At 36.4% G+C, this 12,318-nt stretch overlaps 1 protein-coding gene and 1 pseudogene across 1 annotated transcript; both read right to left on the minus strand.

The window, feature by feature from the left end:
- Positions 1–2,273: 2,273 nt before the first annotated feature.
- Positions 2,274–8,007, minus strand: LOC121806313 (mitochondrial-processing peptidase subunit alpha-like). Its single transcript, XM_042206309.1, has 13 exons — positions 7,851–8,007; positions 6,715–6,951; positions 6,320–6,616; positions 6,061–6,228; positions 5,761–5,928; positions 5,579–5,659; positions 5,293–5,359; positions 4,948–5,045; positions 3,543–3,615; positions 3,280–3,350; positions 3,152–3,201; positions 2,866–2,978; positions 2,274–2,694 (listed from the first exon to the last, which is right to left on the minus strand). Exons 1-13 carry the CDS (start codon positions 7,887–7,889, stop codon positions 2,648–2,650), a joined length of 1,509 nt encoding a protein of 502 aa, XP_042062243.1. The 5' UTR covers positions 7,890–8,007; the 3' UTR covers positions 2,274–2,647.
- Positions 8,008–8,911: 904 nt separating this feature from the next.
- LOC121808814 lies at positions 8,912–11,765 on the minus strand (annotated as a pseudogene).
- Positions 11,766–12,318: the final 553 nt, after the last annotated feature.

Below are 12,318 nucleotides of genomic sequence, written 5' to 3' on the forward strand. Positions count from 1 at the left end.
TAGATTAATGTCACGTGTCATTTAATAATGCAGATTTTCAGTTGAATAATGTACACCGACTAATAATGCACAATTATAGGATAATAATGTAGATTTTCATTCTAATAATGTACACCGACCAATAATGCAGATTTTTCGTCAAATAATGCAGATCATCACAACCATCCAATTCAAGGATCCAAGGGTTGTGATCTGTTTGAAGCTTACACTAAATAGCTGTGAAGGACTCTAACACACCCATATATATAAATGCAAACTCCTCAACAAATGACATCCAATTTTATAAACTTCAAAATTTTAGAATCTTAGCTTTCCCACTACGTATATAGTAGTAGTGTATAGCATGCAATTCATTTAAGACTTAATTAATTTGAACTTTTAATGAAGATGTATAAATTTATAGAGAGAAACATAATGAAATAGTTGCAAAACAAGAGGGACAAAGAGGCCACCAAAGTATGGAAAAAGAGAAATATTTAGCACATTTGGTGGGAGATGTCGTGTGTGATGGTAATGCTTAATTTGGTGATGATTAGGCATGCTGACCACCTCATTATTACTCCTAAAAGTCACATGGAACCATCCACATCTTTGTCTTGCTTATTTGTGCCCAAAATGTTTTATTCTATGATGCATTTTCTCTTTAATTTATTATCATTCTTTACTTTTTTTTATATATTTATCTCTCAAGCTATATACTTCTTGATTGCTTTTGTGACACTTTCTGTTTCATCTCAAGAGATATTTCTGGTAACATATTTGTTCAACCCCTTGATTCAATGTTTCGCTAAAGAAGCATATATTACTCAAACATAGAAGGAATGACTTCAAATTGCATTTTGCATTACCTAACTTTTACTTTAGGGATGACAAAGAATAATAAATATCTTGATCTAGTTACAAAATGTTCTATGAGATTTAAGAAAAGATAAATATTTAATTATAGAAAACTATTATTTGGCTTTTATCAAAACTTGGCGCATATAAAGCAAGTTCAGATTTGTGCATGGTAATGGGCAACTCATATTTGTTATTATAACCAGCATATATAGGTTTGATTGTTTAAACCTTTACATTATTTAGAATTATTTTTTTCCGAATAGTCAAAGTTGAGTGGTTGTTGTGCATGAGACAACAACACTAAATAGAAATAATTACTAAACTGAATCAAAATATGCATTCTTATTAGTGGTGGCGTAAAAAATAAAGTAGCATTAGTAAGCTGGTCATGTTGTTTAATAAAAAGTGCCAATCCATCGAAATTTTGTTAATCCAAACTTACAAAAACTTGATGTCATCAATAAATAAAAACTGTGAATATAGATGGACTCTAATACATTAATTAACAAGAACCTTAAAATACAATGTTAGTTGTGTTATATGGCAATGTACTGCCTACATATTGGAAATAAATAATCTTATGCCTAATTTTAAAATAAAATAAATAAAAGTTTAAATATTTATGAGTTCACTACATATATAAAGAATAAAAGTAAACAAATCCATGCAAACATAATCTCTAGTTGTATATATAGTCAATGTTGTGATGTTTTAATATAAGAAGTCATGTTTAGTGTAGAACTAGCCAGTGATTGTAACTCTCGTTGATCAGCAACTTGTCCTGTTAGTTGAAAGAGGTGGCATTAATTAATTTGTAGTATTGACTAAACTAAAATCACGAGTGCTAATTCGTGGAAGAAAGAATCTACTGTAATTTATACGTGTTCCATATTTTTGGTGGAAAGGTGGTACTACTTTTATGAGGGAACTATATCTGCATCACCCCCTACTATAATCAGTGAAACTAACAAATAAAGAATAGAAAATTCGAATTCTATTTGGTGTAAATTCTGTTCTACTCAAATAAGTACATGCCAAATTAGACAAGACAACTTTTTTATTTGCATTGTAAGAAAATGACTTTAGAATATTAGAAACAGCAGAAGGTGCAAATACTGTGTGCTGCTACTGATTTCGTTGGTTAGTTAAGGGACTCTGTCTCTCTCTCTCCTTTGTCCAAATGTGCAGGACTTTGGTGGGTTTGGGGTGACTTTAAGGCCCAACCTATAGTTAGGTTCATCTAATACAAACCTTTGCTTGTTACTTTAGCTCACACAAGCATCAACTAGCATATTTTTAGGTTTGACAATCTGCCTCCTCTTTATCACAATCTTTTTCTCTTCCTTTTTTTTAATAGAAACTAAACTCAGACTCCTATTTTTGACGAGCATTATGTACATAATATATTTCTTATAAAATCTCCGAAAAATAAATGTTTGAAACCACCATATCAAATTATCCATTAAACAATCTGTATTCTTTGAAGGTTCTCAAGTGAAATAGTTATTCTAAGCATCGTATTTGATGAGAGAGCTCCCATTCATCAAAGAATCACAGCTCTCAAAAAATCAACATTTGAGTTATGATACTCCATGGTCAACAAGAACCTCAATCATAAAAAAAAATTGGCATGCTAATTCGCAAAGTAACACATTTGTGTGTGAAAATGGATTTCCTGCCTAGAAGTAGTAGCTCATAATTTATTGTCAAAGAGAAGGGTCCATCGTGTCCCCATTGTCGCCTTCAGAGGATAATACGGCCATCATCAACAGTCCCGTCAGAGCCACACGCGGACAACTTGCGTTTTTTATTGGAAAATCCTGCTAACTGCTTCGTAGGTTGGCAGAAGATGCACTGGTAGATTAAAACAGAAAATAAAAAATAAATATAGCAATCCAGGGGTTGGGGAGAGTTCCTTGAAGTCACACAGGGCAGGCTAGCTTATGTTGTGATCCCCATAACAATCATATGGGGCTTAAAATATCATTAGAGTAAAATAACTCTTCGAGAAAAATGTGTACTAACCGTCGCCATAAGATGCCATGGTGAGGGGAGATGACCAAAGCTTTTCGGTAGTTTTAGTAATATCCTCAATGGTAACTTCATCAACTGCCTTCAGAAAATGACCAATCGGTTTCCTACATATGCAAAATCAAGATGAGACATTTGGCGTTTAGGTTATGCAAAATCACAGGCTTCACAGCTAGCCCTAGAGATAAAAGTCACAAAACACAACTCCGCAGAATGACTTAGTTCAATCCCCATTCCCAGTAACAAAAGATTCTTAGCATAACACTATAAGTAGACTAACCTCTCTCCATATGTTAAAATTTGTTTGCCTATGTCTTCTGAAGCAACCATCTGCAGAAAGTGAACAGAACATTCAAGCACAATGGAATAAAGAAATGAAATAAGTTATTTTAAGTCCATATATCATACTCTGGACTCTAGGTTCATTAAAATGGCAGCTTTTGTAGCCTGTTTAGCACGATCTAATTGCACGGCATCAACTGCAAAACAAAGAGGGCAGAAAAAGGAGGTGCAAGTTCAGCAGAAAGTGGAATGATATTTTATAAATTTAAGTGGGTTTTTTATCAAGTAGAATTGATATTCCATAAGCTTGAAAAGCACAGACAATATCAAGATGACAAGAAACAGAGTTATGTATGACTTGAATTGAAACCAGAAGTAAATGCCAAAACCTTGTCCAGGAGTTGCAACAGTAATGAGCTCTGAAGCAGCTAACTCAACGGCATGAGCTGCAAAATCGGATTCCTAAATTCCAAGAAGCGGAATCCATTTCAGATCATAGTTGACAAAGAAAGAAACAAATAAAGTGGAAGTAAAACTGATAATCCTAATATTTTTCCCAAAATTCAGATATATTTCAATGTTCATTCTCAAATGTTTGCAATCAAACTGGGATACTAAAGTGAGAAGCTTAATGTTGTGCATAATATCTTCATAATTATGGTGTAAATTTAAATAAGACATGCATCTGAACCAAGAAGGAAAATTTGAGAAATGTCAGAGATAGAGGTTTACAGAATCACTTTCGAGAAGCAACTTTAAACCAGAATTGCACATCAGTAATGGCAATACCCTGGATAGCCTATAAACAGACCACTAACAGTAGCTGAGTTCCTAGTTCGTTCAATATCATGATACAATATTGTATCAATGTATGTAGGCATCTCCAAGTTAAAATACATCTTTCATTCCAGATCCATCTACCATGTAATGCATTAACTCCAACTCTTCCATTCACATCATGTCAAGGGTTTAACAATATTATGGAGATAACTGTACCATGTAAAAAGATAAAAAGTCATCCTGATAAACCTTATGAAGAAAATACAGGCATCACCAGATTTTCAAGAGCGGTGCCCTTCAAAGGTACCCTAACAAGTGGATTGCATACCACAGTACTACACAAAGATCAAAGGCTTTATTTAACATATGGTCAGGTCTGCAATACATCTAGCCACATTCTCCTCAACAAACTCATGGGCCAATATTTGTCCATTTAGCGTAAAGATAGATATATGTATGAAACCTAAGCTTACAAATGTGGGCTTAGCATCCAGAAGTCATGGATGACCATTATTCTTCCTTCTTATTCTAACTTTTCTGTTCTTCAGGAAGAAATTTTTCTTTGTTACTGTTTCTAGGAGATGAAAAAATCACGACCTCCATAAATAGTTCATTCTTGGTTGATCATAACAAGTGGGTCCTGAGCTATAAGCTAGAAATCATGTTGCAATACAATCTGGCATCACTCTAGAACACTTTTTATCGGAAAAAATGCAGCTATGTGAATGAATTACCAGTCCGCAGAAACATATATACCAAATTAAATGTTTACAAGCATTAGCAGACGTAGTAAAAGTGCAAAACACTAGAGGCAAAAACTATACATATAAAATCCAAGACAAAGGTATGGCATCAAGCTGAAACACAGAGATGTAAATCCATCCAAAGCTTAAATAGGATAAAGGGAAAAAATTATCAATAGCAACCCAACCAGCTATGCAGCACTAAACACAACCTTTCCCTTATATAAGAACTCATCAATGCTAAAACATATGCCAAGCAGAAAAATCTTACCGCAGATGCTTGAATTCCAAATAATGCACTATGATTGCAAATGCTGTTGAATGCCGTAATGGACTGAATCGCAGGTTGCTCATTCAGTACACGGAGATCTGCTTAGAGTTACCAAACAAACCCATTATAAATCTACTTGCATTCATTAAACCTAGGAAATATAGGATAACGTTTGAAACTGACAAATGATTGTAACATAAAAGCATAAACTCATTAATATGGAGCAAGAATTTAGTCCTTTAATTGCAAAGGATATGCTGACAGATGTGAAATTAGGTCATAATGAGTTCCTTTACAATTGATATGTGAAGTTTAACACAACGGAACAAAGTGACTTTTACTTACATAATCTTGAGTACATCCCTTTCCCAGGACCACCAGCTGAGAAAGATCCACCTCCACCCATCAGCATCTACAAGATTGATTGGAGTATATTGACATGCATATAAAATGAGATTAAGAAAAATAAAACCAAATAAACATTCAAGAACCACTCCACATGATGGAACAACCTTTTTAGTTGATTAAAATTTTCCAGTATACCCATAAATCACGTTCACATTACTCGAACTAACGGTAAACCCAATCAAGAAACAAAATATTCAGAAAATGAATAGGTAACTGATTAAACCTGAAGAACAGTTAATGTTATAGCATCCTTTTCTTTGATCCATCCACCAGGAAGTTCAAAGGCAAGAGCAAAGTGGGTAACCTAGTATAAAACAAAAAAAACAGTGTTGTTAATGCTTCCAAGACAACAAGCTAAGAACTAGCACAACATATACATCTAATTTGGGCTTTCGTGATACAGACCCCTGAAGGACCACTAAGGCGGAAATCGCCTCCTGTATAAATTGGCTTTGGAGCAGAAGGATGAGGAACATTAGGTAGGTCAGAAACAAGTGGCTCTGCATATTCCACCAACTTATCATGGTCAACACCTGATGCAGCAAGGACCATTCTAGAAGCTGTGTAGTTATTCTGAACAACATCATCAATAAATAAAACAAATAAGAATCGATATGAATACTAGAGTACCCTTTTTTCAAAGACAACTAATGTGTTAAGAAACCAAATGCCTAAAGCAAAATATATAAACTTTTTCAGACTTACAGTAACAAACTTCTCTAGCACAGTGCTATTAAAATGGTGTAGTCCAGAGTCAGAAGCCAAGAGAGCATTTGCATAAGGACCGGAATAGCCAGTTGAATGAATGGCCTCCATCAGCAAGTGGCGAGGATCTTTGGAGCTTTCACTAATATCATCACATACCTTGCGAAGCTGTCCAGGGTATCATAATATCTTAATAAAGAAAGAAGATAGCAAACAAATATGGTGTACCAAATACCAAGATGCAAAAGAGACAGCTTACCTGTTCGCTAACTTCCCAATCCAAAAATGCAGGGTTCCTTACACAATCGATAAGGAGCTCTACCATTTGAGGAACATAAGTTTTTAGTGCGTCATATGTATAACTGATATGTTCCCGTGATCCTGATGCAGTTACGTTACCACCAATTGCCTCCACTTCTCTTACGATGCGCAAGAGGCTCCTATTCAGGGTACTTTTGAAGGCCATTCGCTCCAACAGATGTGTTGCACCAAATGAATCTGGAGATTCATAGATTGAGCCACAATCAACATGTAAGCCGATTGAAGCAACAGGAGTCTGGTCAATAAACTCAGTCAGTAACACTGACATCAGATATATCAAAAAATAATACTTGCTTCTGGATTAAAAGTGAAATACATAAAATCAGTTCATACCGCAGAAGTTTCGGAGGCAATTCTGAAACCATTTGGAAGAGTGGTAGTCCTAGTTTTTCCAGGCTCAACGTAGTCAGGTAGTGGAGAAGGAAGAGTAACATCCTTAAGGGGGAAGTCCAGTGATGAAAGTGAGGATGACTTCTCCCCTGTCAACCAACTGAATAGACCTGCAGATGATGACTGGGTTGCAGCAGCAGTAGTTGCATATCTAACCCATCCTCTAGAACCTGTCAGGCACTGCCAGGGCAAAAAATGTTTTAAGTTTTGTACAGTGAGTTGTATTGAAAACATCTTACATCCCCGCTCTCTTGTTGTTGTGACATAGAACTCAAAGTACTCCCCCGTCCAAATCTACTTGCAACATATTTCATTTTGGGTTGTCCCAAGCTACTTGCTACACTTCCTTTTTTTGGCAAAAACTGTATCCTCTCTCTTCCTTTATTTTTCTTTCTCTCTCTAACTTTATTCTATTTCCTACTTTATTCTATCTTCATTTAATCTTCGATTTTTTAAATCTCGTGCCCAAAAGAAATGTCTCAAGTAGCTTGGGTCGGAGGGAGTACAAGATAGTAATGCACTAAGCTGAAAACATGGTGCAGAGCTATCTGACCATCATAAACTCATCTTAAGCTCCTAATGACAGAGGAACAGCGGCAGCCATATTGAAAAGCTTCGTCAATGCCTCACACTGAAATCATGGTGCAAAGCTAGGTTCACCGAAAACAATTTTCCTTTACGAAGATCCCCAACTTCCACTAGCACGAAGCAAAGCTTAGACTCCCCATTGGCGACTAGAGATTTGAATTTTTATTCGACAATTGAATGATGATTATATCCTATGAAGCATTTTTCATCAACAGTGACATACATTTGATTGTGCATATACGGTATACCAATAGGCAACAGCTAGCAAATGCTCAGAATCAAGTCTTATGAAAATAAAGATGCTCATAACCAGCCGTTACATGAGTAGAAAATGAATCCAAAGACGAAAAAAAGCTCAAAAAAAATCCACCACAAACATCATCAATCTCAGTGTGTGAGGAATCATTAGATCTAAAAATAGGAACAAGCAATGGAGCCAGCGAGAAAACAGAAATAGAAAGTGAAGAAATAGGCTGGGCATTAAGGCTGACCTTGAGAGACCTAGCTCTTGAGGCGGCTGTTCTGTACATAGCGAGATTTGGCGATGGAAGCGGTGGTCTGTGAGGAAGGGTTTGCGATTTCAGGAGGAGAATGCCAGAGAGAGTGTGAAAGACGACGGCGGCCCAACCACAAACGATGTTTAGTTTACAGTACCGGGCCGGGCCGTATTGGGTTGAGCATTTGGCAGGCACGGGCAATTGGGCTCAAGACGTTTGCATATTAAATACTAATAGAAGTATTGTAGTAAAAGTTTAATTATAAAAATTTTAAAAAAAAATGAAACAATTGATCATTGAACACAAAGAATTAGGAAAATTGCTCATTATTAAAATAAAAATAAAATTAGCATATTATTTGGAAGTTCTATAAGATTTTATTTAGCTAGTATATATGAAATGCGTAAAATAAAGAATAGAGAAAAAGTGAAACAATTGATAATTTAGTACATACTGTATATAAGATGTAGTATTATGAATTAAAATAAAATGAAACAAAATAAACAAAAATGACACAATTAGTCTATAGAGATATAGTATAAATCATATTTTTTCAAAATAAAGAAGTCACGTAAAGAATTGGGAAAATCAATCATTATTGGAAGAGAAATAAAATTAAAAATAGCAAATTATGCGAAAGTTTGATAAGATTATATTTTAGATCCGTGAAAAACAAAAGGCATTTGGAAGTGATTTAGTAAAAGTTCAAATCTCATAAAATATATTAAGAATTTATTCTAGTAGTACAAATACAAATGAATTAGTTAAAGTTCAATTCTCATAAAATATAGGTGATCAATTAAAAATACAACTTTAGCTATCAGATTTTAACATATATAATAATATATTTTATGTTTACATGAACTATACTTTCTTTACCATCAACTTTTTTTTATAGTAATATGCACGTATATAACGTAATGTATTAAATTTAAATTCTTTTTTGTTAAGTTAAGTGCATTCGCACATACTTGCTTTAAAAGTCAGCTAATTTGATTACATGCTTTACGCATGAGGCCATGAAATTATTCACAAGAAACGCAGCAACGCGACATTGTATCATTTTGTCAAGAAACACAATCACATTGCTGCAGGCTGCCCGCCTTTCCGAGGATCGATGATGGCAGTCAGCACACCACGGAGCACGTCGTCGCCTCTCCCTTTCCGCCCCAAACCCGCTGCGGCGGTCAGATTCTGAACCACAAGCTGGCAGATTGCTCCCCCTGCTTTAGGCTGCAGTTGGTGGCCCCTTTCCTTCAAGAAATCCTTGAGCTTTTCAGAAAGTTCAATGTGCTCTCTGTCTACGACCGTCCAGTTCTCGAACGAGACAACATTTGGAACCAGCTGCACGATTTGGAAACAGATCAAATCATTTTCTTGTTTCTGACAAGTTTGGTCTATGAAGTTATATATGCTTTGGCAAATTCAGAAATCCGAATATCCTGTGATATACTCTTGCATTCTCAACCGCTGCTAGCGGATCTATACCAAGGAGAAAATGGTTTATGCACACCTGGATCACTGCCGGGATAATATCTAGACCGCCACTGCCACCAATGACCCCGACTAGCTGTTTGTCCTATACACGATACAAGAAGTTCTTTCAGTTCCGTAGTTTTATACTTTTTCTGATGCAAGTTTAGTCAAAGTTATGATATCAAAAGTTAGAGAAGCAACCATACCTTGAGGACTATGATAGGGCTCATAGAAGATAAGGGCCTTTTGTTCGGTTTGATAAAGTTAGTCGGAGAAGGAGGGAGCTTATCATGTGACAGGTCAGTTGGAACTGAGAAATCATCCATTTCATTGTTAAGGACAATACCAGTAGACGTGGAGAGCAAGCCGCTTCCAAACTGTGAATTCACTGTGCTTGTCATTGATACAGCGTTTCGAGCTGAATCTACTATACAAAAATGACTTGTCCATGGTCCATAAGCTGGCTCCACCTGCCATGGAATATACATTTAGAATCAGTTTAGATTTGTAAAAGGAGATGATCAAATTTTGTAGGAACACTGCAAAAATTAGACCTGTGCAAGTAGTACTCAGGAGGGAATGTGGTGTTGTCGAATATCCTCTCTTTGATGCTCTTAGCGAAAGAAGGGGAAAGCATGTCAGATACCGTTTTACTAATATTTTCAAAATTGGGATCTCCAAGGTCCATTCTGATGGCCAACATGTGCTTCAGCGCTTCAACTAGACGATGCAAGCCTAAAGGACCTTTTACAGCATCTAAACTTCCGTAACTAGCTAAAATATTCAGAACCTGAGGATCATAAATGAGAAAAATGGCAATCAACGTATGATATAAGATGAACCCCTACTCTATCGGACAACCAAAATGTGGGAAATGATGTGCAACACGAGAGACTTTTTTTATCTATTACCACCCACCAAAGAAATTCCAACGGTTCCACTTGATGGAGGCGGCATCCCTAGTATGTCATACCCCATAATGTTTATAGAAACACCATTCGTGACCCTCACTTTGTAGTTTCTCAGATCATCCATGGTTAAAATTCCACCTGCTTCTCTCACATCCTTAATTAGTCGCTCACCAACTGTCCCGTTATAAAAGGCTTTCGCTCCTTGCTCTGCCACTGCATGTAAGCTGTTCCCGAGCTCCTCATTGTAGCAAGTACCACCAGATTTTAGCAACGTGCCATTTGGTGCATAGACCTTTCGCAAGCCAGGGTCGTCTTCTCTGCTTGTTTGGCAATACACGCTCCGACATATGGACCGACTATAAAGCCCTTTTTGGCAAGTCTAATGGAAGGCTCAAACAAAGTCTTCCAAGGCAACTTCCCAAGTCTCAACCAAGCAGCATGAAGGCCAGCTATTTCACCAGGAACACCAATCGACGACGCCCCCTCAGATTTGGCTCCTGCATTTTCATCATACATGTCCTGCACCAAGAAAATATACAGAGACGTGCAAACTAAATAAGTAGTCTAATCTCCAATTCCGAGAAATTCGTAAGAGTGGAGAAGTATGACTTATAGGAAACTGGAGAGACCTGTGATGCAGCTGCTGGTGCAGTTTCCCTCATGTCAATTGCCAGGGCAACGGGCAAAGACGAAGACTTAACAACCATGAAAGCTCCACCTCCTATACCACTAGACATTGGGCTAACTACACCAAGGCAGAGTACAGTTTCTCAAGCATCATCACGCCAATTTCAGAGCATCGACCATCGTCAGCAGCAACAGCATGGCCACCTTTTTAAATTTCCATTTAAATAGGAATGATCATGTTTATCCTCCCATACAAAGTTTTCTATAAGGACAAGGCCTGAAAAATCAATTGAAACTATCTTAATTAGATTGAATGTTGTTAGAAAATATAAACCGGAAAATAAAAGGCTAATGCATATTAATATAAAATTAAAACGTTAGAACTTTAAAGACTGCATTATAATATGTTTGGTTCTCTTTCATACAATGTATCATGGATTCACGGGTTCCTTATATATACAAAATATAATCCTAATTCTAATTCTAATTCTATTAGATATCTATACATATGTCATAAGGTAAATAAATCGATTCATATCTTCTTGTGATTTGAGTATATCTTCTAGCAAATGCATAGTCAGACTATGTCATTCTTAAAACCAAGTTATAGCCTATCCCTCTAAGTTAAAATAATTTATCTTTGAGAGATCATCGGACATTGGTTATAATTTGTGAAATGTTTGACCACAACTAAATTTCAGAACTAATTTTGAAAAGTGAAAACGAAAATTGAAATGATGAAAGATTAAATTGAGGATCGGAATTGAAAATGAAAGAGGAAAAGCTGACATGCTATGGGTGTGGATAGAGGTATGATGAGCAACAGAGCTTTGGAGCACCGCTTCCCACTTCTGCTGATTCCATCAGTGCTGATCAGTGAATCTTGTAAGGCCATCCACAACGCTGTCTCTATACCGTCTCTTAAACCGTCTCTTAACTACTATTTGAGCACTATTTGAGGGCCCCACTGTCCTTTTTTCCTCCATCTCTTAACTAAGAGACGGAACCTGCAACGCTCCGTCTCTTAACCGTCTCTATACCGTCTCTTAATTACTATTCATTCAATTTAATTTATAATTTTTTTTAAAACCCAATTCAATTTAAACAAACACACTTTATTAAAATTAAAACAATATTACAACTTAACATTAAAAAAAACGAAGACATAATTAAAATTCTAAAAAAATAAAAATGACATAATTTAATCTTCTCCGCCAAAGTTTTCCCAAATGTGCTCAATTAGATCCTCTTGGAGTTGGGTGTGGGCGCTAGAGTCGCGTGTCCTTGCCCGAATAGCCAACCGTTCTTGTATAGATGGATGCGCTCCACTTCGCGGCGGACTACTTGCGGTTGAGCTTCCGGGGGATTCGGGGTCGAACCAATTTCCGGCATCGGGTCCTTCGTCTCGGACAATCATGTTGTGCAAGATTATGCACGTATACATGATG

This window comes from Salvia splendens, chromosome 6, assembly GCF_004379255.2.
Source record: "Salvia splendens isolate huo1 chromosome 6, SspV2, whole genome shotgun sequence".
In the NCBI taxonomy this organism is placed as follows: Eukaryota; Viridiplantae; Streptophyta; class Magnoliopsida; order Lamiales; family Lamiaceae; genus Salvia; species Salvia splendens.